Genomic DNA, 27393 nt, shown 5'->3' on the forward strand with positions numbered 1-27393 from the left:
GAGTTGGATATTACACACGTTAATTAAAGTTAAATATTAAAATTATGAATTATCACAGCTAAAATGGGTGTTAACAGTAGGCATCACATTCAGTCAGGTCAACAAATAGCTGTTATTATTAAAAGCGTGAAGTTAATAAATAAAATTTTCTTAATAAGTGAGGAGCATTTTGACTATGTATGAAATACTCCTACAAAGTTGTTTCTGGTAGGCACTGAGGTTCTCACACTGAGTGAGAGCAGGATCCTAAGTAAAACACTGGTTTGAACTCAGTCACAAAGCTCATGAATAAGTAGTCCTGTAGTCCTGCTCTGCTTAGGGTAGAATCTGCAGAAGCAGTTTAGTGTCTTTTCAGCAAAGTCTTTTCAGACTGGGGGTGTTTAGGCAATGAGGGTGCAAAGCTGACTCTGGGACCACAGGGCTGTTGTAGAATCTGATATCTTTGGAATGCTGAGACAAATTTATCTCAAAACTCTATGATGAGATGGAAGTGCACAAATAAGTGAATTTTACATTGTAATATTCAGCTCCTAATAAGTAAACACAAACTACATGTTGTTAGAAAATGTTCAAAATTCTGGGTTGCATATCTGTGTTGCTCTTGCTCAACAAAATTCAGCACTCTCTATGGTCATATTTGTTAAGCATTGGTTGGAAAAAAAAAAAATCCCACATTTCACTTTCTGGGTTTTTTTGTCCCAAGCTGGAATAAGGAGCTCTAAGAAATCTGACAGAAGCCATGACCTCTGCTAACCTTTCCCCTTTTTTTTTTTTTCCCTTTTCCTTTTCCCTTTTTTTCCCTTAACCTTTTGTCAGGCCACAAAGCATCAGCCAGGAGGATGCTGGAGCAAGGACAGGGGCAGGACCTGCAAGTCCCTCTATGGGCAGAGCTTGCCTTTGCCTCCCTAATGACTGGAACAACATTTTTTTGTGTCACTCTCTGTGTGAGCATTTAGAGTCATCAATCATATTTCTGATGTCAATGAGGAGAGATCATGAGAAGCCTTGTTAGCTTAATTTAGTCTTGAACAGCACAGAGCCAGGCCACTGGCAAGGCTCTTAGACACAGGGATTGGGTGATACAGGAATATTCCTGTGTGCCTTCACACTGTTCCCTTTGGTCCACAGCTCCCTGTGGCAAGGACACCATCACAGATACGTGGGGAATATGACTCTGAGTAAGAACAAGCTGCAGTGATGCAGTTTTGCTATTAACTGGGGGCCTGTGGCAAAGGAGAGATGTGAGATGAGCAGCAGGAGAAGGATTTTCCAGGATATTGTGCTGCAACAGCAGAGGACTGGACTTAGTCCTATGGGGCAATCTGCAGAGACACAGTAAGTGCTACTGAATTCCTATTTTACCTACTTATCTGGATTACATGAGGAAAGGAAAAACTGATGTTGTGGAGACAGAGGTATGGCTGTGTTCTCTCAGGTCCTGTATTTTGAGTACTTCCAGTATTGTCAACTGGATGGAAATACAGGGAGCCATGAAAATAAGTGTTAGAAGATTTGTGGGTGGGACTTTGCCCTTCTTTGGGAAGTCTGCTTGCCAGTTTATGTGAACCAAACCCGGGATAATATTTGTTCATCTGTTTTATTCACTGTAGTTTAGCAGTAATTATCTACACTTTACACCATATTAGTAAATCTACTCCAGAATATTATATTAGAATAATGAAGCTTTAATTATAAGAGAACTTGCTCAACAACCTTATTAATAAATCTTTGCTCAGATATGAGGGGGACACTGCCAATTTTGGTGTGGATTAGCAAGGTTCTGCTTTAGTAATAATACTGAGTAGTCAACTAGGAATTTTAATCTTTAAAGTGCTTCTCAAGCATTAAATAATTAATCCCCATAACACTCCCGTGAGATAGGCAAGTAAATATTACTATCCCTGTTATAGAGATGGGGGAAGCCTGGGTTAGACTATTCAGCTAGACTGGCCTGAATCCACTGGGAGTGTAATTGCCAAAGCAATGTTTAGGACTCAGTACTTTGCATTTTAAAAGTGAGGGCCAGAAAACTGAAAGTGTCATCTCAAGTGTCCTTCTTTCTTTCAAGACTGTGTTTTCTATTTCTATATCAAGGGATAAATGTCTGCATCTCTTTTGAAACAGAAATTTTCTATAAGACAGAAATAACTATATGTACCCACTTATGCATACACATCCACTGTTATTTAATAGAAGGATGTTATACTTTTCTGACAGCTGCTACATATTTATTAGATACTAAAGACATGTTTGTAAAGCAGGTTTTAATATTAATTTTTGCCCTTGAATAGTTTTTGCCCATAGCAATAAAACATTCTAGAACATGTGGGAGCCCATATTTAAATTGCCTTATGGTTTTAGACCAATTTTATTAACCAGTATATTGGTTCATTTAGTTAGTCTTTTTTTTTCCTTTTTACACACCACAGGTTCCTGAAATTAAGTTGGTATTGCTAGAAATAAGGAGGTGGTATTGGAAATGCAGCAGGAATATGAATGAATGTTTGTGGTTCCACCAAGGTGGTCACAGGCAGAAAGGGCACTTTTCCAAAATGACTATTGATTTTTGCACTCACATCAGATAAATGATATATAGGGTAGTTCAAGTTTCAAATAACAGCCAATCTCAGCTCTGGAGATTTATAAAATGAGCATTAAAAATGAGTTGAACTGGATTATCTGATCAGTACTCCATACAGATAGGAGTATCTGGCTTCAAAGTATAGGCCAAGGTGCTTTAGCAATTTATTAGATAAATGTAAAAGCTTCAGGCATTCTAATGAAACTAGAAAAATCAGTTTGTAGCAGACTGCAAACTGGCATCTTCTGAAGGATATAACTGTGTTCAAAGAATCACCCCACAGTATAAGCTCCCAGTTTTTAATCTATTTTTTGCAAATATAAATGCAGTGGTCACTAGTAAGGGCTACCAAACCCGTGGTGCAAGGAAGCACAGGCATGTATCACTTGATCTGGAGGTACCTTTCAAACCACCTGTCTCTCTCCTGTGGTATGTTTAAGTTCAAGTAAGCCTGATGATCCTCTTCCAGAAGTGATTATTTATACAAAAGGGAACAATTCTTTTGGGTGAGATGGGGGTCTTATAAAAGACTGCTCTATGATGTTAGGGTAGGGCCTCTCCTAAGGCTTACTATAATGGTCAAATTTATCTGTTCTGCTTCAGGAAATTTGACTCCTTGCTTCGTACTCTAATGAATGGTAGCACAGCCACATTTTTGGTTTGGATAAACCCCATCAAAATGGGCTCTTTAGGAAAATTCTTCCCCTCCAAACTCTTTAATTAAAAATATCTGAAATGGAGACATTTTATAACAAACATATTTTCATTTGACATGACATTGCTTTTTTATCAAGCAAGTATTTCAGTTTTAGTGTTAACCAAAACTGAAGTTCTTTTGATTTTCTGGATACATTTTACTGAGAAAAAAATTTTGTTGCAACACTTCCTGCCAAATAAATGAGAACCATTCACAGCTGGGTGACTGCACAACTAACTTTAGCTATATTTATAGAGTATTTACATTTCTACTTATTTCAGGAAGAAGATTTATTTCCTGTTATGTTTTTCTCTAGGAGGAAAAATAAAGATGATGCCCAGAAAGTTGAGGGTATAAATATGTACAATTTGTGTTGGAACTGCAGTTCATTGAGTTGAACACTGGGACTTGTACCTAACCTCTAACCTCTGTCTAACCTCTCTGAGCTACATTTAGTGAAGAACTAAACAGAGATAAGGTGAGAATACAAGAAATGGTGGAATTAACATTTCTATATGATGCAGGAACTTTGCAGCTAGGAGGTCTCTGATGGTGACATACACACTTGAAACACATAGGAACATTCCCAAATAGCCTCTAGATGTGTCCAGCTCTGCAGCAGCAAAACATAAGGATGTGTCTGTGTTCAAAAAAAAAATCTTATTTATCAACACAGACTGGAAATAAACTCTAACTGGAAACATATTGGTTAGATTACCTGAATCTGCATGCACAAGACTGATAACTTAAGCCCAGTTTAGTGTCTGGTTGCTGGGGGCAGAAATTCTGTGAGCATCACACTGGAGGAGCTGCTTGAAGCTCAAAGGCTGGAAGAACATCTCTGGATATTGCTCCCTTTCTATTTCCAATCTGTCTACTTCAGTGTGGGAGACTGTCCTCATAATTGTAGCAAATTGCACTGCACTGTGCAAAGCCAGCAGCAGGCAGAGCTGAATGCATCTGGACACTGCTGTGTTTTCTGTGATGACAGCAATCAATAGGAAAATAGGAAAAAACCAAGATTTTCTTCTCCTTTGCTTTCCAGATATCATATCTGAGCCCTGACTCTATATTACAAATTAGATGTATCTGAACAATCTGTGCAGTTGGATCTGATTCTCTGAAGAAAATTGCTGGAAATCAAGAGCAAAGTGCTTTGTGTAAATTCAGCATAACCACAGGGCTTAATAAATGACTATTGCCTTACAGCACATTTCAAAATGTGTTCAATTTTACATTTGTTATATCTTTAAGAGGTTGCATATAAATATTGTTTGAGATCAGCACCTAACTTCCACCTTCATATTGTTAATATTTTTGCAAGCCAAGTGCCATAAAAATGAGGAAAATTACATCTTAAATCCAGAAGTTCAAGATTTTCTACTTGAAATGTCATATTCAGAAGATACATTTTTTTAATGAGAAAAAGTGGAAATATAACAGACCTATGCACTAGCAGCAGTATAACAAGCAAAACTCATTATTATTTACGATATTAAAATACATTTGTAGAAGGCATAGCTGCTGTGATATCTTAGACAATCAGTTATGAAAGAAAAGTTGAATACTGTAGAAAATATTAAGTGGGCTAGCATGTAAGAAGAAGTTGGAAAATACTCTCTAAACAGTTATAAGAAACAAAATGTATTAGAAAGATAATATACATGCAGAGTTTACAAACCGTGTCTTTAGGGTGGCCCAATAAGTAGAAATATGGGGACCCATGCTTGTCACTTTTCATGCACATGGAGAGACTGGAAGGTACCATTCCTAAAGGAAGGGGAGGAACAGCCTAGGACCAATCATTAGAATTAACAGAACCAGTGACATACAGACATTTTTACTACTGTTAGAGCAGAGAATTCTTAGTAAGTTTAGAACAACTGAGAGAAAAACTTATATGTAACAGGAAAGAAGTATTTCTGTAAAGCTAAGACAAATAGGCATGCTGTAAGTCTAAATATTAGTGGATTATTGAAACTACTGTACATATATATTCAGGACATAGATTCACCTGGTCTATGGATATGGAGTACATCTTGAGGTGCTTCCTGAAGGAGTCATAACAAATCAAAAGCAAAGGGTTTAATGCATTTAAGAACTGTGCCAATTTACTTGTAAGAAAAATCCTTGTATTGGTATCAACTCTGACATTTTTTTGGGTTTTTGCTGGGGTGGTGCTGAAGCAAGAGATGTTTCTTCAGAAATGACTTATTGCTGAATAACTTGTCAGTTTTATCTCTTAACCAGTAATTTGCATATACTGACACTTCAATCTTTCTTCCTTAAACAACCCAAACTGAATCTAAACTCTAGTTCTGTAAAACCACCTGTGTGTAATGAACTCATGGGGTGAGCTGTGTACACAATTTGGCACTGTGTGAAGAAACAGAGATTCCAAAAATACACAATGCACCCCCAGGACATGTCTTCTAATAAAGCCAAACACAGCAGGGGAAGAGAGGGAAAGGGACCATCATTGTGTAGATCCATAAAGCACCAACCATCACCACACAATGCAGATTCCTTGCTCTCCAAACCTCAGTGATTCCAGCTCCCACAGCTCTGTGTATCTGTCAGTGTCACATCACAGTGTGACCTAGAATGCTCAGGGCCAGATCCAGACGTCCAAGATAAGGCAATGGAAAAATTTTCTAGAATATCAGTGTAAATAGGCTGGAGTCTCTGAAATTTATAACTTCCTGCAGGAGCTCTTAAGCAACTTGAAACGAAGTGAAACATAATAGAAACCTTATATCAAACCTTATATCAAACAGATGATTTTGTAGTCCTAGAAGTAGGAACGAAAAAAAATTAGTTTATTTATTATTAGTTTAGATGCTCCTTACAGGTTAAATTCAGTGTTTTTGCTACCTCTGCACTACCAGACAGAAAAGAAATGGGGCAGGGGCTTGTGCCTTGCTGGAGGGATGGAATCCACCTACAGGTGCTGACCTGCCTCAGCCTTCTCTGCCTTCACATCCTGTTGGCAGTCGTTTGATTTTAAGACTCATTGCTTTCAGAAACTTCTAGGAACTTATATATTTTAATGTACTGTGAGTAATAAAATCTTCAGTCAGGAAAGGCCAGGAGCAGTAAGCCAGAAAAAACAAGCTGCCAGGACTGCTGGGATTGAGACTGAAACACCACAGGCTTTCCTAGGGAACTTCCTCCAAAGACATCTAGAGGAAGGACTAGGTGTTCCCATAAAAAAATGTAATTTTCTGGGGCCGATCAATCATTAGATATAACTTGCTTCTTGCAAAACTCACAGCTGGATAGAGGGACTGATTTGTCAGCTTTACTTCCCCTTGAACATTACCATTTTGGGATTTTGTGAACAGTTTTCCTGCATTTTGCCTTTGAGGATGATATCTCATCGCAGTGTTTGGCTATGCTAAGTCCATGTCCTTCTCATGGTGTTTCTATAGCTACAGCTAAAGCTTGAAATACAGAAGTATCTGTGATGAGGCTCCCACAGTGTGAACAGGCAGATTTTTAGAGCTGCTGCATACCCAGTAGCTCCTGCTGAAGTCAGTGACCCCTTAGGTAGGTGCACACATGGGAAATGAGGCAGCCAGTGCAAGAAATGTCTTGATCCATCGCTTTTTTCTCATTGTTTTTAATGCTGGTGGGAGAAATGCTCAGTTCTGCAGTGATAACTCTGGGTTTTGTGTCCTGTGACATGAACGAAACCTCACACTCTCTGCAGCCAGACTTCCCAGGCACTAAGTGCTTTTTGGGATCAGGATTCCCAGCAGTACTTCTAGTCTTTCTTGCACATTAATATGATTTCTTACTATGACTTGGTTCTCTGGAGCGCTCAGCTGGCAGAGTATTTCCTATGAAACATGATTCTGATGTTCTTCAGGTTTGGATGAGCTGTGATAATTCACCTCCCATGGAAGCATGGTTCCTCTGGCTATCCTTATTCTCAGCAAACATGTTCCAAGATGCTGGGTGATAAAACATCTGTTTTCAACACTTCTTTTGTTGCACCCTGCTGTGAAATCAATTCAGTTTTGGAGCATTACTCACGTCTGAGCTCCTTTGCTTACATTCTGATGGTAGTGTGCCTGCTACAAGGGGATTTCTGCCTCTGAAATGGGTGGGATCTTCAGCATTTGTTTTCAAGAAAAATCAGCAGCTGAATGGAGGTAAATGATGCATTTGCAGCACACTTTATTTCTTACCCTAAGTTTGAGGGGTGCTTCAGCTCAGCCAGAATTTTCCAAGAATGGAAATGGACAGATTTCCAGGCAGTATAAACTGACATAACTCATTCAGGAGATTTACACCCTCTCAGCAGCTCACTCTTTGTTTCTTCACTAAGTGCTTTCTTCTTTTCAGTACACATTCTTTTCTTTCTCAAATCACTTTCTTATTATTGATGAACTTTTCTTAACACTGCTTTTACAGATGTCAATCACATAATCATTCAAACACTGACATTTCTTGCACTTAAGTACATACCACCATATTTTGTACTAACAGAAACATTGCACTGGAGTTTAAAACACAAGGAAAATCAAGAAATTGAAGGCAGAAGACAATAATGTGACAATCTTGGCTGGTTGGTTTAGGTAGTTCTAGATAAGTTTTCTCCTTTTTAGTGCTGTGAATCAGAGCGTTGCTGCTGTTGGAAAGGTCTTTACCTTTGCCCATCAGGGACTGAGAGAGAATATCTAGGAGAGGACCCTGGTACACTTGTGCTATTTCTATATTTATCCATAGGCTTCTGCTGCACACCACCATTGCAGTCCTAATACCAGCTCTGTCCTCCAGCCTTGCCTTTTTATACTCAATTTAGTCTTATTTCCCACTGATGCTCTCCACAGCTGGACCCTGATGAATACAAGAAATATTTCTGATATATAGTTGCTTAAAAAACCCCTGATTATTTCCATAAAAAAAGTTCCAATTAGTCTTGTTACATCTCAGCTGTGAAATTCTGGTTGAAGGAAGAGGGAGTTACTAAATATTGACTATCTGCTGTCCTCAGGACCATTTTGTCCTCAAGCCTACTGTCACAATCTTCTCTGCATTCAGTTTTACCTTTAGAAAAGATGTTTCTGGGGATCTCTGACAGGTGTTCGTTGCATCATGATGACTTAACCTTGAGATCTGGCCTGCTTGAGACGTGGCCTCCCATTTTAATTGGTTCTGTTTGTTAATTTCTGTTTTTAACTTCCTAGGCAGGCTGCTGTTGGAATTTAGGTGCGCCTTCAGTTTGTTCTTGAACTACTTCTTGCGCCTTTGGGAAATGACCTAGGGAGGGCTTTAATTATCTCAGTTAATTTCAACAGGCATCTTCTTGTTTTGCTTCCATTCCCCCTCCAGACTGGATACAATTCTAACACTTCTCTGCCTGCATAAAGCACAGATTAAGAACTGCAGATGTGCAGATGTTATCCTTTGCTGCAGATGCTTTCTGCAGGTTGTGTGTATGCTATGAAGTAACTCCTGAACACTTTTACTTCTTTTTCAGCACAGTAGGAAAAACAGCTTTTTTAGCTCTCCTCCTGTGTGGAGCTGTAAACTGGGGATGCAGTTTGGAAAATGGTCTGATTAAAAAGCACTTCTTCGTAGTGTTTTTCTCAGTAATCTGCATTTTTAAAAAACGGATTATTGTATTAATTGTAATATGACAGTATTCCAAATGCCTTCCCAAATGGCAAGCTTGGCTTTAAACAACACTGTGAAGTCATCTTGTTGCTTTCTCTTAGCACTAAAAGCTGTGTCTGGATTTCTAGTGGTTTATATGTATTTTCTACCATTGGATTTCTAGTGGTTTATATGTATTTTCTACCCATCATCTTCTGTGGAAGGCGTGACTTGTGCACATTTTGGAAGATTTGTTTCCCTAAATCAATGATACTTACACTAAAGGTTTTTTTCATGTTTGTGGAGTCTTTTTTAGATTTTAAATTTTTTTTTTTTACTGGAATAATACAAAATTTTATAATATTATATAAATAACAGAAATGTATTTTAGATTTAAGTGCTATTTGGAACTGGGACCTTAAGAAATTCAGATTTGGAACAGGTCTGAACTGCAACTGATTCTTTGCTCACTGTAGCCTCCTGGGCCTACCTTAGATTAAATTGTTTTCTGAGGAACCAGAGAACTGTTGGTATATAGCTCTGCTGTTTGAGAAGGATCACTAACTCTGCATCAGTCCTGGCCATTTGTTTGTTCTTTCATTAAAAATGATGCACCTCTCCCCATAAAACAGTTTTGGAGGTGACCTGAACTTCCGTTTGAGGTCTCTCTGAAAGGATTGCACACTAGTTAAAATTGATATTAAATGTCATAGTATGATTTTATCAGAGCCCCTGAAAGCCAGTTTGGCTTTGTTTCTACTCATCAAAAGTATGAATCACTAACTTTATTACAAGGTAAGTGGGCTATGGGCCATCTTTCTTGCCTTTATTCAGAAGCTCTTAAAAGTTGTAAAAAATGCAGCATACACTGTCCTATTGTTTTAGCCATAGAATTAGTTCCTGTTTAGAGAAGAAAACAGTGCAATTACCATGTGTATTGACAGCTGGGAAAGAATTGACATTCAGTGCAGCTGACTTTAACAGAGGTATTGAATTTATGTTGGCAACAAAGGCTCACCTGAACCTATAGTTAAGCCTAAGTATTTGAATTTTTATGTGAGTGTAATTTCGGATTCTAATGGGAAGGCATACTTCAAAAGTAAAAGTAAAAATGTTTAATAGAGTTTTGGACCTCATAGCATAAAGAAGTTAATGACTTTTCATTAAAAAGTAGCCCTTTTCCTGAGAGATTTAAGGCCCAGAGGTCCACATTACACAACTTATGAAAATATATGAAATTGTTACAACATCCTATACAGTAAGCTCCGATTTAAGTTTTTTTAAAAAAACTCTTCATCTTTGAAACTACCTTTAGATAATTTCTTTTTAATTTTTGTCATTTCAGTTATGAAATAAGGTCTCTATATTGTCTAAATGACTCATGATTTTTGAAATATTTAAAAAGTCACAGAAATCTCTCTGAAATAAAATATAAGAAGAATGGATCCTGTTTTCTCACCACAACAAGCAAAATCTCATGTTTTAAATTCAGAACTGGCATCTAATTGATCATCCATGTATTTTGTCAGGGAGAATACAATGGGTGAAGTTGTCAAAGAAAGGAGTACATTCTTGACAAGGCTTAGAGTTCCAACCTGAGCCACACAATTACATGGGAACAAAATCATCTGCTGAGACTCAAAATGTGCAGAGAAGTACCAATAAGGAAGAAATTCCAATAAAGGAAGAAAAGGAGAGTTTATGGGCAAATCAGCAACTCCCAGCACGCTCAGAGATGTCCCCTAGGAGGTTTTTAGTGCTTCCTCCAATGCCCATCTTGGAAGCCACTGCCTGTGTTGGGAGGGCAGCAGATGACAGCGATGTACACAATGTAAGTCCACCCCTACACAGGTAAGCACTTAAGCCCTTAAGCATTTAAGCACTTAAATACTTAATGTGCTCCTGGAAATTACAATATATAAATATCTGCAACTGCTACTTAATTCAAAAGCAGTATAGTTAATTTATATAGAGTCATGCACATTTAAAAATGTAAAGATGAAAACCCACCATATTCTGGGACCTGGCCTGTTCCACGTTTCAACAACAGTCGCACTCTCCTGCCACCAGACTTGATTAGCTCTATTGCTCTGGCATGTGTCATGTCCCTTGTGCTTTCTCCATTGATTTCAATTATTTGATCTCCTACCTGTCAGGCAAGAAGAATATTGAGTCAGACAGAATTGCAGTAAAATGAGTGTTTCAGGAAGAGACATATTCAATGGATCACAGGTTACTTGAATGACAGACAGACACATCAAGGTAAATTTGTTCCTGTCTATCTGAGGAATATTACTGGCAGATCAAATAACCTCCAAAGTGGATTCTGAACATGGTATATCAAATGCTGCTAGTCTTCTGCTGAAATCAGTGTAATGCCTTTGGAACTTGCTCACATCTTCTGCATATAAGAGGCTTTGTTGAATTGCCTGACATGGTGGAATCACCAGAACTTTATCTGTGCTACTCTGTTACACGCAGTGTTGCGTGAGCCTGAGAAGAACTTCGCTGCACTTGCTGTTTTCACAGAGAAAAAAGAGGTTCAAAGCACAAATAGAAACTTCCATCATCTGAATTTCCAAACCTCGGTAGTAAATTTTCACACCAAATTAAGAGTCGCTATGAAGCACCTATTAAACAAAGAAAGGTTAGTGCTATGACACAGGACAAGCAGGTTTGCTGGAGTTCAAAGAGCATACTTTGAACTATTTACCACAGGAGCTTTCTGCTGGGAGTAAGCACAGCCCGTGGCTGAACTGTCTAGTTAGAGCAGCTGAACTCCAGGGTTCTGATTATGGATTTCTGCCACTCATCTCCTGGCCAGATTTCCAGTTAGAGCCAGCTTCATTATTATTTTTCTGCTCTATTTCTACAGCAGTTAAATGTGGCACTGATGTCTGCACATCCCATCCACCCCAACTTCCTTGGCTTTGACTCCAGCCTGCATGTTTTGGTTTTGGCTGGCTTTCCATGCTGAAAAGCTTCTCCTTCAGCAGGGGAGCAGTTGCTTTCTGCTGTGCCTGGTCAGCGCAGCTGAGGGCAATGGAGGGAGCAGCACTGCACAGCTGCTGTGATGCCCCTTTGTGAGAGCCTTCAACAAGCAACACAGTGAGGTGACACCTGAGCCTGGTGTTAGCAGCACCACAGCCTTTGGAATTTGTGTCTTGCAGAAGCCTCCTAGCCCCCTTGGAAGGGCAACCTTAGTGGAACCCAGAAGGAGGGATGATCTCCTGGTGCTGGTAGTGGTGCAGGTCCAGGTGATGGGCAGCCAAGAGTAGGGCATGAGGCTCTCAGGTGAGTGGGTCAGCACACTCATTTGTCAGTGCCAGAGGAACACATTTGTTCAGCAGGATCTTACCTGCCTCACTCTTCACCTACAGCTTCCTCACAGGGTGTTTTCACCACACTAAAACAATGCCTACACATCCTAGAGAGAAAATGATACAGACTTCAAGGTCTTTCTTTCCCTCTTACAAGACTGTCTCAACAAAACCAGCTCTTAGCTGGCCTTGGACACTGAAATATCTTCTATTTTGTATGTTTTCTTTGCTACAATTGTACTTCTGTCAGCTCAAAGTGTAATCCTTCAGAGGTTTTCCTTCTTGCCTGAGTTTGAAATATAGTATTTACCAAATAAATGTGCACAATATGAAATGTCAACACAACTCCTAGCATCAAAAAAAAAAAAAAAAATCTGGAAAGGTTGTCAAGAAGCTGTCTAGGTCCTTACTTTTAGAAGGACTTAGAAGTTACCTAATCCTTTTGCTCAGAAAGAATGCTAATAGAAGTACTATGGCAGTGTTTCTCAGTAGGAATGAATATAATTCATATTTGTCAATAGGCTGCATTGTCCCAGGATCCTGTATGCAATCTATGCTGATACTTTGTGTAACTGAAAAGCCATTGATCCAAATAATCCCTATTAGCTTTGCTATTACACTTTGTAATTGCTGCAGTATTAAGAGTGGGGGAAAAAAATCAGAATTATTTTGTGCAGGATAATTTTTGCAGTGCAAATTTCTTCCTCAGCTGATTTTCTCTCTTATGAAGAATGCATTTGGTTGTACCATGCAGTGCAAAATTTAAACTATTTCTGATAGCCTTCAGGCCACACTGACACACAACACAGGTGCTCTCTGGATCGTGGTGAGATCTCCCCCAGGTCTGGCCATACACGGCTCTCTGCATCCCCCAGACTTTTGGACAATGCAGCTGGCTCACACACTTGGAGCAAAAAGAGAAAATCTGTGTTACAACTCCTGTAACACAGACAGAAGATGCATTTGTAGCATCCCCATAGGGATATTAATCAGGCCAAATACATAAAAAATTCAATGATTTTGGAAAAACCTGTTTCTAAATGCCAGTTCTTTCTTTTTGTGGTACATTGCCTGGGTAGACTATATTTTGCAGAAGGTATTTAAAATGTTCTTGTTAGCATGTCTTGAGAGAAGTGCTAGATTAGACCAAATGAAATAGGTGTTTTTAACACTCCTTGATGAATAGCTTTAAAAATTAGTACTGAAAGCTGCATAAAGAATGTACAGTCCTTCAAATAAAATCCTCTGCACTCCAGAACAGACAGACAGAAAGATTTTAATACAGTTTAATATGTAAAAAGGTTAAGTTAATGTCACATTTTTCCCTTGCTGTTTGCCTTCTGTTTTCACTGGTCAATATGCAGGAACTATCTTGTATTAAAGTAACCTTTTCTGTATTTCCGTGAATTCACATTTTTTTTTCTCTGTAGGCAGCACGTAGCTCATTTGATATTTTCTTTCATTATAAAATATTGTAGTTGATTTGATATTTCATTTTCTTATAAAATATTATGTGCAAATAACTTGAGAAAGCTTTAAAAAAAGGCTAGCATCTTGGTTATGTGACTGAAGGAGGGGAGAGTAACAAGTTTGCAAAAATTAGGTGCTCTGAAATCTACATCAGACAGGGTGAAACCAGAGGTATAATGCATAGTTACAGAAGCAGTGGGTTAATTGTGTTCCTTGCTTTTGTGTCTTGAGGCTGACTGATGTACAGCTGAATTATACTGCCTTTGCAGCATAAGCCTATCTCTGATTAGATGAGAAAAAAGACAAGGAAAAGTTGTCAATACTCCTACCTCAAGAAAAGCTTCAATTAGACTTTGCACTCATATCTGGAAATTCATAGAAAAGAGAAAACCTTGGCTGAGGAGTGGTTCCCCGTGTGTCAGCAAGGTAGAATTCTTGGTTTTTTCCTTCAGTTAAATCTTGAAAACCTTTCTTTCCCTCCATGATGTAGATTTTCTTATGGTTGATATGGGACAAAACCATGCTGTATGTTTTCTCTTTGTCCAGGCATTCAAATATGCTTTCTCTCTCAACTTTTCTATTGTGGAATAATTTTTTAGATTTGTGGGGCTATTTCTATCTTTTCTAAATCCAGTGATTTTTAAAGAGTGTCTCACATATATGCACATATTGAAGATACACCAAGGTGAGGCCAGAGGTAATTGCAAGCATAAAATCTGTGTCTGTTACATGAAATCCTGATTTCTCTTTTTAGGATCAAAAGATGATTCCTGCAGTTTATGCCACACAGAATTTCTCTACACTTCTCTTCTGGATCCTTCCATGTCTGTTCACAGTGTCTAAACTGAAGATATTATGAAGGTAGAACAGATCAAAATGATAACATTTTTTTCTACATTTACTAATAATGTTCACAGAACAAATTCCTTGTCTTTTTGTAACACATCAGATTTGCAGCCTGTGGTCAGTTTGGATTCTGAGCAGTTACCTCACATTTATCATCGTGCATCTGATTTCTCTGCCCTAAACTGAGCACTGTGCACCTCTGTGACTTTTATCAGATTGACTGCTTTAGTACGAAATTTTTATTTTGAAACAGTCTGTTTCTCAAGGTCTTTTAAAACTCCCTATGAATAGTGACACACTGGCATCAGCAAATTTTATTTTATTATTTATCAGTAGGTCTCCAATTATTAATGGAATATTGAACTGAGTTGGTTTCATTCCAGGCACCTCAGAACTAAATTTGTAATTACTATTAAGGAGCAAATCATTCAGAGCAGTCTTTGAGAGGAATTATTGTCAGTAACCATGTTAAAAGAGATTCCACCTCGGGCCTTAACCATTTAATGTGAATTTCATAGAAGGTAGTGTTGAAAGGTTAAAGGAAGATTGTACATTCTCCTCCTTCTTTTTACACATAAAATAAGAATGAAAATCAGACATAAGAAAGAAAAATTAGTCTGGTGTGACAAGATTTGCTTTCCACAATTCACATGCCAGTGAACTTTCTCAACTTTTTGGTAACTTGTCACAGATTATTTCTGAGCACAAAAATTAAAGGAAATTTTCTTTATTTGTCTTTAAAAATGGGGTATATGTTTTACTTTCTTTGGTCTAACCTTCTTGTCCTCCATGAATTCTTAGACATAATTACTAATAATCTATAAATTGACTTAATTTAGTAATATAGCATACATGAACATCAACAAGTTCTGCAAACTTGAATCTAAGTATGCTTTAAGCAGTTTTCTCCTTATTCTGATTTATACTGATTTCTTTGTTTATGTTTTTGGGAGCATCTCAATGGAGACTGATAAAAGGAAAATCCTGAATATTTCAGCCATCTCATCAGGCAGTAGATCTCTTTTTTCCCAGTTCTTCATGCTCCTTTAAACATGTGAAACAGCTGGATGTACACTTTCCCATCCCAACAGGCAAGCTCTGCATGTGGGACACTCCCCAGCTGGCATCAGCTCTGGTTTTTAACCTTCCTGGTGGTCTTCAGCAAAGATTACAAAGCAGGAATGATTTACCTCTATGTCCTCCAGGTGTTTTCAGCAGCTTGAGGGTGAAGCATGTTGGCAAGACAGCCTGGGACACTTGCCTGGCTGCTGCTCAAGCTGTATTTATTCTGAAGAAACCAGTTTTTTGCAGCTATGAATCTGGAAATTTTATACACATTGCTTTTGCATTGTGTTTCTTTCTTCCTGAAGAACGTGGCCACTGCTGGGTTTCCCTGCTGTTTGGGAAGAATACCTACTGAAACACACCAGTTCTCCTCCTCACCCAATGCCACTTGGTAAGCAGAACACTCCTCTATTATATTCTTATGATGTGCAAGCACAAAGTAAACACTGAATGCTTCACCCCCTTAATGTTTTGAAATCTGTTTAAATGCAATTATGAAAGTAGTTTGTGTGTATGGAGAGTGTTTCTTTACAAAATCTGTTTCAGTTCAAGTTAATTCAGATGCTCCATCCATGTGTAAGAACAACTGAGCTATAAAATTGGGCAACATGTTTTCTGGCAATAATGAGAAGATAATATTCCTAAGGAATGTTTAAGTAACATCACTATTGATAGGTTAATTAGAAAGAAAATTGTAAAGCTTCTCCAAATCATTAGAATAAAGTGCCTCAAGTATATAGTGGGTCTATCTACAGAGCCTTTGTTCTGGCCATATTTTAAAGCAATTATTACTGGTCTTGTTAAAAAAAGCCAACCATACACACAAACAGAGTTTCAGAAACAGGGTGAGCTAGAAGGGAAACATATATAGCTTTAATGTAGTAAAGAGGTTTTTCCTTGCTTGAGTGTGCTTTTAAACTACAGATGAGAGCCTTGTGTACGTTTGCCTCTGTTGGAGCGTAAGGAACAGTCTCTAAACAGGTGTATGGTTCCCAGTTGCATGAAGTTAAATTAATTGTGTATGCACATTTTCAGTCTATGTTAGATCTAATGATAAAAGCAGCCTCAAGTGATTTGTGTGGAGGACATTGCTATCTGTCATTTTATTAATGCATTTTATAATTAAACCTCAGGAAAGAGACAAATCACATGTAATTATTTTTATATGGGCATTCTATTTTTATAACCGAAACACTTTTACATGGTATTTGTTGCAGTTGTTATTGTCAGTTGGTCCAAAAGGCTGAAAAATTGTCTGTACTTGGAGACCACAAGGCAATTCCAGAGTATCTATTTTGGTGAATTTCCAAGTACTGTCAAGCTCTAGCATCATTGCCTGGAGTTAGGCACAGGCTGGACATGTGCTGTGCAAACCTCCTCACAGCAGAGAACGTGTGCTGCCTGGAAATCCCACGTGTGATAGGCAGCCTGAGCAAAGCTGTGGGGCTGTGGTAATCTTGGACTCCCTCCAGTGCATTTTAGGTATGTGAGCTTGGATGTCTCAGCAGGTGACATGGTAGTTCTCTTAGGGGGAATTACAATAACATGTCTCATGCTACTTTTGAAATAGCCACCTAAAATTTGGAGTGAAAAAGTCTTTTTTTCTGTGACCAACCAGCACTTTAAGCAGTTGGGGCTTCTTACACCTGGAAATGCCAGGCCCTTTGTTCCCACAGAGAGATGGTCTTGACTCCTGCCCAAAAGAATGGGGAAAGAAGGGACACAGGACATGGTGCAGAGCAAGAAAAGACCTTCACACCACTCCTCAGCAGGAGCTCTAGCTTTTTTCTTTTTACTTTTTCACCTTTATCTGAGAGAGAAAGAAATAATAGTGCTATCTGAGAAAGAGAGCTTGGAAAGTGGAAAATGTGCATGCCTGATTGTCTGCAAAGAGTGGGGAGTGCAAGAGGGAAAAATGGAGATTTCAGCCAGGAGGGCTGAAGAGACAGCAAAGTGGATTTCTGGTACTACAGTACACTTTATGCCTTTCACAACATTGCTGCAAAATAATCCATGTATGTGTGAAATAAACCTGTCAAAGGTAAAAGGAAAATGCATTGCCCTACTCTATTTGATACACTATTACTTTTTCAAAACAGAGGTAGGATAACTCATTGTAGCATAACGTAATATTAATAATATCTACTTCACCATTAGAATCAGGGATGGGATCCAATAGAGACTGTGAAAAGAAAGAAGAAAATTTTCTGGTATCTTCTTGATGGTCTAGGCAGTTCTTATCAGGCAAAAGCAAAGCAAATTCAAGGTCTGACAAGCTGATTTTATAGATCCTACAGAGAAAGCTGAGAATGGAGATTCCTTTGTCCAAAGCTGCATCCACACAGCAAAAGAGAAAAGAACATAAACTCCAACAAGATAAAGATGAAACCACAAAAAGATTTTGAGGAGGAAAAATGCTGAAATGTAAGCTCTAAGAAGATATTTTCAAGCATACCATAAGCATGGAGTCTGTCAGATCTCAAAAGATAGTTTGGGCACAAGGTAGCAAAGACTGCAGAAAACAGATGAATTCTTTTCATCAATTTTCACTGAAGAGGAGGGCAGCAAAACTCCTGCAGAGGATCTGCTCACTGCAGGGTTGAGTGAGGAACTGACTCCAACAGCAGGGTCCGTGGCAAAGATTTTATAACAGACTGATGAAACGGATAGTGAGACACTACCAGAAGCAGATGACTTTCATCCTCAGTTCTAAAGGAATTTGGATATGAAGCTGTTCAACTGGTAGCTATAGGATATAATCTACTGCTTATGTCAGTAAATTGCTGAATTTCAAAGGAATGGGAAGTGGCAAGTGTGACACCAGTCTTTAAGAATGGTCTTGGAAAGTAACCAAGCGAATCTCATGTTCAATTGAGCAGATAGAAGGAAGCAATAAGGATGGTGAGGCTTAGCTGGCACATGGATAATGATGATATAGTGGGAAAGGGTCAGTGTGGCTATTGTAGAGGGAAACCATTCCTCACAGATCTATTGCAGGTCACTGGAGCTCTCAATGACTATATAGATTAATGTGATCTGGTTAGTATACTGACATTTTCAGAAAGCTTTTAATAGTAAAATCTTCAATAGAGGCTCTGCTGTGGGATGAAAAAGAATCAGGTCTTCTAAGCAGGAGATTAAATTCTAGGGGGAAAATGCTTTAAATAAGTGGTCAATTTTCACAATCAAAACACTTCACCACAGTGATTATTCTGTTCAGCACACTTGCAAATGGTGTGGGGAAGAGGTGATAGGATTTGCAGACAGCACATTACCATACAGTATTCTTATATCTAAACTTAAAAGCTCTAAAAAAGATGGCACAGTCCTGTGTGCTAAAGCAGCACATGAAGTCCAGTGGTGCTGAGTGCTAAGCACCACGTATAGTACATGTGGAAAATGATGTACTCCATCACTCTCAATCAGCCATCACCACTGAAAACACACTGAAACACACTGTCCTTGTGCTTAGCTCACTAAGCTGAAAATGTCAGCACAGCCAAAAACCCAAACAGAATACCATCTGTTAGGGGGAAAATGGAGAAAAAAGGAGAAGCCATTGCTGTGTCATTTAGGAGCACCAATATCCTGAAAACTGCAAATTGTTCTGGTGCTTCCACCTCCAAATGAATGTGATACATTCAGAAATGGTTTGGAGGAGGCCAGTGAGGATGGTCAGGGGTAAAGAACAGCTCCCTTTTGATGCAAGGTGAAATAGACTGATCAGGTTTAGTACATGATATAGATCAATAGAAAAAAGACTGATATGCAGAATGATGAAGTAAGGCTATTATATTGTAACTACAAACAACAAAAAGGAGTTTTTTTTTCCAATGCAAGCACTTTGACTTGGAATCCATTGACACATTATACCTGGAATGTCAAAAGCATGAGTACATTCAAATAAGTGGTTAAAAATAGTCCCAATGCTGAGTCTTAGAAAAATATATAAACTCCTGACTGACAGCATCTTGGATGTTATATGCAATGAAGAATCATTTCATACTTGTCCTAAATTCCTTTTCTAAACATCCTTTACTTGTCCTTGTTGGAATGAGGATACTAGGCTGGTGGGCCATAGCAATAGGCCTCATATTTATCCTTTTACTTTCAGAGATGAGCTCTCCCAGTTTCCACTTGTCATGATTTGGGAAAACACAGAAGAGAAGTCAATGCCTATGTCATTCCTGTTGCTGGACAAATTGTTTTAATTAACAGAGCAGCATCATGTGGTGTGCTCATCTGTTTTCTAACACTTGATTCTTAATTTTTAAGTTAGGGTTAATTAATTTTTTAGACCTCAAAACCTTCATAAATATTCTATGAACCCAGATTTAAATAAGATGCCTGCCTGCCAACTAAGTATTTTAGTCTTAAACTTTAATACTTAACTATTTTTATCATGATTATTAACTTTTTTTTTCACAGCTGGCTTGAAAGATTTTGCTACTAGGCATAGAGATAGAAGGATGCTTTGAATGTTCCAGACTGGATAAATTTTTGTAAGAAGGATTTTAATTAAGTGTGTGAGAGGAATACTTTTTATCCTTACCTTTCTGCAAACAAATTCTTAAAACCACAGATTTTTGGAGAAATGCTGAATAATAGTTCACCTACAGCTAATTCGCTCTTGATTTATTAAGCTTTTATACTGTCAAAATATATTCAGGATCCCCGAGGGCCTCAGTATGCATTTCTTTGTTGTGCAAACAGTAGAATGTTGATCAGCTTTATGTCTGCATGTCAATATATTCTTCCTTGAGTTCTGCCAATTACACTAACCCAGAACTGAGCTCCTCTTGCCACAGGCTGGCATCCAGCTCATAAGCTCGAGTATCCCAGTTGAATTCTCTGAGCTCAGATCAATCACACCTAGTCTTTCCACAAGTGAGGCTGGGCAGTGATGTATGTAGTAGGGAATTGGAGTGTGAGTTAGATTACCCCAAAGGGACATCCAGTTCAGTAGGAAAGCACAGCTAACATCTTCCTGTACTGTTCAGATGGATCACAAGTCACAGAATAAATGGATGAGACTAAGAATATCTTTGTCTTTTTGTTCCATTGAAATGACAGTGTTGACATTCACTGAATGCTTATTATGAAGGTAAGAGTTATATTACTGCAGAAAGTAAGCCAGGTATGCTGCAGGTTTTAAGAGTAAGTGCTACTTATGTAGAAAAGATGGGCTGCCTAACTAGCATCAATCACTCTGTGGGCATTTGTCTTCCAGATGTGTGCACAAAACCTTAGTCAAGCTGCTGCTGGTGGAGCAATGCATTTTCCTGGAGTGTACTTCTGTCCCTGATGTGCGGGATTATTCCAAATATTAGTATTATATACATTCCAAATTTTCAGTGGGGTTTCTGTCAGCCTTCTCAAGCCCTCACTCACGTCAAGGGTTCAGCAGCTGAGTCCCTGCTGTGCCAGCACACCATGTGGAAATGACCTTTCCAGCTCTTAGGACCTATCACTGCTCCTCCTACCTTTGTGCTTGCTGTGGTTAGAGTAGACTTGCAAAGAGGCTTCCCAGCAGCATCCACTTTCCTCCAATATTCTGAATATAAGATTTCACTGCTTTTTAGGACCTGGAGAAGCTGAGGACTTTCATGAGTCACTCAGCAGTATGTCAGTCTTGTTCTTTCTTTTCAATCTAAAATAGGATTCCAAAGCATGCTATATCAGCAATTAAAGATTAAACTGGTAAATCCTTCATTCATTTTTGGATGCTGGGATTGCCTTAAATGTTTATAAAAACTCATGACTGAGCAAGCTATTCCTTCATTCTTCCTGTTTCCTTGCTGCAGCTTTCTTGGTTGGATAAAGAAATGTCTGTATTTGTCACCTACTCTCTTTACTGTGACAACTGTTTCTCTCTATTTTTAATGCTTTTTGCTCTAGTCACTCTCAAGCTGAGCTGAGCTACTTGCTAACTGTACTTACTGATTGCAATCTTAGGTGTTTTCCACTTCAGACTGTAGGAAATCATCCTTTAATATGGGACCAATCACTGATGGAACACCCCAAATAGATGCTCTGTTCTTCATTAACAAGAAATCTCAGAGAGGCTCTACACAAGTAAGGAGTCAGTGCAGATTGTGGTGGCTGCATAGCAAAGTGATGTCAAGGATTTCCATTTAGTGTAGAGTAAGAAATTGTTCATTCTTCCTTTTAAGCTTTGATTTGATTTGATGGTCACTGACAGAAAACAATCAGTCCTGTTGATGATCAGTGCTTTTTTCATATTTTCCCATTTTCCATATTCCTTTAGCAACAGGATTACAGACAGCTGAGATAACCCTGCAAAGACTTGGTTCTGGATGGACTGAAGAAATACAATAATGTATAGACACCAGAATCACAAATGTTATAAGGTTCCTATGTATGTTATGACAGGAACTGCGTGTGGTTTTTGGTACAAAATTTGATTATGCAGTAGGAATCTAACAAATGGTATGTGGTAGTCCAGGCATTTCTGTTGGATTTTGTCATCTTTGATTTGCAAGACAACAGCAACTGAAAATTAATTTTAAAAAAGAATGAGGATATTTTGCACATGTTAATATGGACTTATAAGAAGTATCTATGGAAGCTGTATTACATCTGAGCCTCAGAAAGGGAATGATTCCTTATTTGGTGGAAACTGACAACTGATCTACTAAGAACCTAAAAATCAAGGGCTGAAAAAAAGGGATACAGTGATTAAGTAACTAGATGAACACCAAGCTAAATGTGTGCAACATCTAGCAATAAAGAAATGTGAAATGGAAAAACACCACAATGAAACAAGAGGAAGACTTCTGTTTTGAATGGTATAAAAGACTTTCCAAGCACTGTAGGGTCCTAATTAACTAATCTCTGACTACCTATTCACTGAACTCTGAACAATTTAAGTGATTTCAGGGCGCCCTGACTTGAGATGTTTGGAAATGTCATATTGAAGGGAGACAGGTTTATGCTGTTAAACTCCACAGTTATACAGCATGTAGAGAGCCCAGATGCCTACATACCACCTGTTCCTTTGAGAAGCCTGAAGAGTCTTAATGGCAACAAATTTATTCTGTGAGACATAGTTAGCTATAGCCAACTAATACAAGCCACCCTACTGTTTAGAAGCCTGGACTCCAGATTTTTCAAAGGGGGCTTTAAGTTATTTCTCTTACGGCTCAAGAGAGTGCTTTAATATCAGATTATGAGTTTGATAGTAAATCTGTAACTCTTTTGCAAACAAAGAGGAAAATGTCAGTTTTGAATGTTGCTGAATACATGGGTTTTGACAGCAGTTTTAAATCTAATATTTATGTCCTCCATGATTTGAAACTTTAATTCTGTTTATTATTATGGGAAATTATTAAACACACTAACTGTGCTGGTTTGCAGAATGCCATGAACCTGACCACAGCCTAGATTAGTTACTGGTGCGAGCATCACTGTGCTGCTCACTCAGCAAGGTGGAACAACCAAGCAAGGCCACACAGACTCTTATGCAACAACACAGAATCTCATAATTGACACTATAGGAGCCTCCTGTCCTGTGGTTTTTTTTGTGCCTGGTTTTATCTCCAGCTGTGTACAACTGAAACAAAAAAGGGATGCAAACCACAGAAATGCAACAAATGGGAAAAAAGACTGAAGAGTCAAAGCAGAACTGCAGAGCATGAAAGATGCAGAATTCGCTGTACCTGGATTTCAGATGTCTGTCCTGCCAAAATATAAGAAAAATATGCAATAAAATGAGAAAAATAATGTAGCATAAGGAGAGATGAGGAAGCTGGAGATAGGGCTAAATGGTGCATGAGGACTGAGAAAAATGAGTTGACAAGACAATGAAAGTAGAGATGTCAGAGATGAGATGTATGGCTTTTGTGGAAGATGTGAAAAAAAGGATGTAGCTCACAAAGTGACAAAATGCCACAGATGTACACTGTCTATAAAAAAAGCACATTTTACCCTCATTCTTCAAGAATTTAATGTTATTCTGTACCTTTGCAGCCCTCAGCCACAGGCTCTTTGTTTGACAGTGGTTTCAGTGAACTTGCTGGCTTCTGGAGATATCATTCAAGGCAATAAGAGATGTGTTGATCTTATCTCATGTCTAGCAAACACTATGACCATGCTTAACAATCCCCCTGAGAGCAGTAAGGAACTTATCCCTTCCTTCTAAGACAGGAAGGGATAGAGATCTGCAAGCAGAGCTCTGCCAATCATTGTCCTCAGCATGAGGCAAGAACAAAACATAAGTTAGCATGAGCCTTATCTAAATAGACCTGTAAAATTGTTTCCAGTAGTGTCTGCTTCTTCAAAGGCTGTGGGGACTTTGCTCCACATTGTCTGTGTTATGTCCCTTGTCTCTGGTGACAGATTCAACTCAATATGACTGTCACTGACAATGTATGTGCCATGCTCTTGCCCTACTCTGAGAATGGGCCTTGCAGCTTTATTCTTAATATTGCCATCACCAGCTAGTTTCAGTGTTTTTCCCTGCTGTTAGGATTGCTTGAGAAATGGAATCCTGATGTGCTGAGACGTCTGCCAGTCTGGGAAAAGATAACAAAGGCACTAATAGTTATCCAAACTTTTTTCATGGGTATTTTAATGCATCCTTATGGATATCTTATGGAACACAGACATAGATAGGTTTTTTTAGAATTTGCCATTGTAGCTTTCTCTCTGTTCAGCTGTCAGAATTAAGTCAGTATTTACATATATTAGATATATCTATGTAAAATACACTGTCAGTATTTAATTCCAGTGTAGTGAGGAGGTCCTCCCTTACAGCAGTCTCCTGTGAGGAGCTGCCATATATTTTATCCATAAATTGCAGTAAGGTCTTGCCACAGTTAATTGTGGTGTATGGCCTGACATATGATTTTATATGAAGCTGCCCTTAAGGCTGTGGGTCTCCAATACTGGTTGAGAATAGTTTAACAACCATGTGGGCAGAGGATGCGTGCAAAGAATCAGTTTTCTGTAGGCCACTGGGTCCTTTGATGGGCATTTGCTGCCCATGTCCAGTGATAGATGAATCCAGGTTAAACTAAGATATGCTCGGGCCTTCTGCAGAGTCTATGGGCTCAAATAAAAGTCTCAGTGCATGTGAAGGTGCCATGACAAGACCATGAAAAGGGATTCATTTGTTGAACCTCATGATTTAATGCTGTGTCTATCTAGGCTGTCACAAAGGGATCCCTGAGTAGAAGAGCAATAGGATTGGAAAACTGATGAACTTTGTATGACATTAATTCAGTGCTCTTCCACCTTTCCAGTTCCCACAACAATTCTGCAGAAATTCAAAATAGAAAACTTCATCTGTCATGAAGTGCAATTAAAGACTATTTTAGATCTTGTAATCCTAAAATGGGGTGTTCCTTGGTAAATTTGTTCCCAATAAAAACACAACGTGCCTAGCATGCCATCCCCAGTAGGAAGGGGACCAGAATAATAATCCAATTATGACTGGAAATGGTGATAATGAACGTCATAAAATCCTTTTCCTTCTTACATCAGTATTTACAAATCCAGAGAGTTTTGGCAGTGGAAGATCATTGCTTCTTGGGCTTGTTCTATGATTCTGTTCTCTGTCAGCTCACAAGTCTCACCAAAGTTCATAAAAGACTGAAGATAAAACTGAAATTTTCATAAGGATGTCCTGATTTTGATGTCACTTTCTTAATCTTGTTTTATCATTGCTTTCTTGTTTAATTTCTTTTTGCTATTATCAGCATATTGTACTCCTTCCATAGCTACCTTCCTCAATAATGGATCTACTTTTTTTCTTTTACAAGAGATAGCTCCATTCCAATTCTTTACATCTGTTTTCCCATAATCATAGGTTTTACTCTAATATCCTCTACCTCTGTAATGCCTAACACATTTACATGTATTTAGACCTTAGAATATTTTGAATGTATGGTGGTGGACTCAGATTTTTTTAACACATGACCAAGTAGAATATAGCTGTTAGGACTCATTCCAACACTGTGGTTTTGCAGTGCCCACTAATAGAGTAAACATACAGATTTTGACTTCCTCACCCAGAGCTGTTTTCAGTTTGAGATTTCATTTCTCCAATTATACAATTTTATAAAGTCATTAGCATAGCTTCAGCTCTATTACTTTAAGGTAATTATTTTATTTATTTATGTAAAATAGGGAGCTTTATATCAGTATGACTGAGTCACTATCAGGGCTTTTGATGGCTATATGTAGATTGAATACAAAATGTTATTTGTGGAATATGTTTGCTTATTACATCTAAGTGCCCTACAGGTAACATGTTTCATCATATGATCTATTTTTTACAACAACTTATCTGGTTTTATTTTTCTTTTCTTGGTTTTGTGACTGGGAATAGGGCTGCAGTTATGTGTGTTATTTCTTTTTGTAAGCATGACTCGCACCTTGTGCAGATGCTTCAATGTTTCTCTGTAAAGTTTCAGTTAAATTAAAGGAGGCTGTTCAAGGAGGAGGAAACAGCAAGCAAAACAATAATGGAGACAAGTAGGTCACCAGAATGACTCTTAGCTGGAAAGTGTTCTGGTAAGATCCTACCACAAAAGCACGGTTTGCTATCCTCAGTGCTGAAAGCCTAGGATCAGGGAATCATGTCTTTAAGGACAATGGTATCTAAAGCAAGAAGCATTGCCCTGATTTTTGCATGTTTTGCTGTAGAGATGCACCTGTGAAACAGAGAGATACAGAGATGCAACAACCAGCCAAGAAGTATGAATGAACCTGCATTGTTAATAGCTGATGTAAATTTAGGAAAGGGAATCTGCTTCCTTTGTCCACCTTCCTATGTAATATATTTCTTTCAACAATATTTCTTTTTCTTTTGCTTCTATTTTTTCTATTATTGTTTTGATCTGTTTCTTGAGCTTCTGCTGTCCATCAGTCACAGGTCACTGAATATAAAAATCTTTCATGTTCCCAACCCATTTGTCAGGTTAAAATGTCTGTGAGGCAGGAGACTAAAAGATAATGCTCAGTGACAAGGATGCATGGGAGAACTGGTTCTAAAGAATGATGCTTTTAAAAGGGAGAAAAATCCCCAATTACAGCTATCTGGTCAGAATAACACTTATTATGTCAGGCTCTATGTTGTGGCCACTACAATGAAAAAGCTTTAAACCAAGATATTTTAGGAACTGTATTAGCAGTATTCATTAACACATACAGAATTTTCCTAATGCAATTGAAAAAAATACAACCCATATTCATGTTAAATACTTTCTATATTTTGGCTATTCCTAATCTAACTTCATTCCTTAGTACTAGTTTGTTTAAATGGTGCACAGATTTGAATGTTTATTTCCTACCTAATACAGGCTATTATTTGATATGAACACTCTTCAAAGGTGTTATTTTGTTTCTTTTCTGTATTCTTAGCCATATGTTTCCAAATATGTGATTCCAGAGCTTATTAAAAGCACAGCTTTTTCTCTGTCTTTAATCACATTATAGCTACTAATGTACATCTTGCATGTGGCTTCTCATTAAGAGAAACAGACAATGATAATACTAAAACAAAGGAAAGAATGAAGATCAGAGAAGATATTCTAAAGCTAAACTTCCAGCTGCAGCACAAAATCACCTGCATTTCACACAAAAAAATGCAGTGGGAGTATATCTCCATTACCAGCTGCCTGCCTGACTGCCCTGCTGGCCTTCCTGACATGGGGACTTCTTTTGCTGATGCTGCCAGTGCCAGGGGCTTGCACTCCATGATACAACTAAGGACTAACTAAATTTTGCAATTCTGCCAAGTGGCCAAGTTAAGAGTAATTTGAAGCACACCAAAACTCCTTAGCTAT

The 27393-nt window shown here is 38.3% G+C and overlaps 1 protein-coding gene across 18 annotated transcripts in view; it reads right to left on the reverse strand.

Moving 5' to 3' along the window:
* MAGI2 (membrane associated guanylate kinase, WW and PDZ domain containing 2) overlaps positions 1 to 27393 on the reverse strand; it is a 697856-nt gene that overhangs the window by 12240 nt on the left and 658223 nt on the right. For 13 of the 18 annotated variants that reach the window (XM_077783658.1, XM_077783653.1, XM_077783651.1 and 10 more), the window contains one exon: positions 10893 to 11031. In XM_077783658.1, coding sequence (XP_077639784.1) covers positions 10893 to 11031 — 139 coding nt within the window. Of the gene's footprint in view, positions 1 to 4959; positions 5071 to 5292; positions 5330 to 10892; positions 11032 to 27393 lie in introns of all 18 variants that reach the window. The other 5 variants (XM_077783661.1, XM_077783659.1, XM_077783665.1 and 2 more) reach the window with 3 other exon arrangements.

The sequence above is a fragment of the Lonchura striata genome, chromosome 5 (assembly GCF_046129695.1).
Source record: "Lonchura striata isolate bLonStr1 chromosome 5, bLonStr1.mat, whole genome shotgun sequence".
Lineage (NCBI taxonomy): Eukaryota > Metazoa > Chordata > Aves > Passeriformes > Estrildidae > Lonchura > Lonchura striata.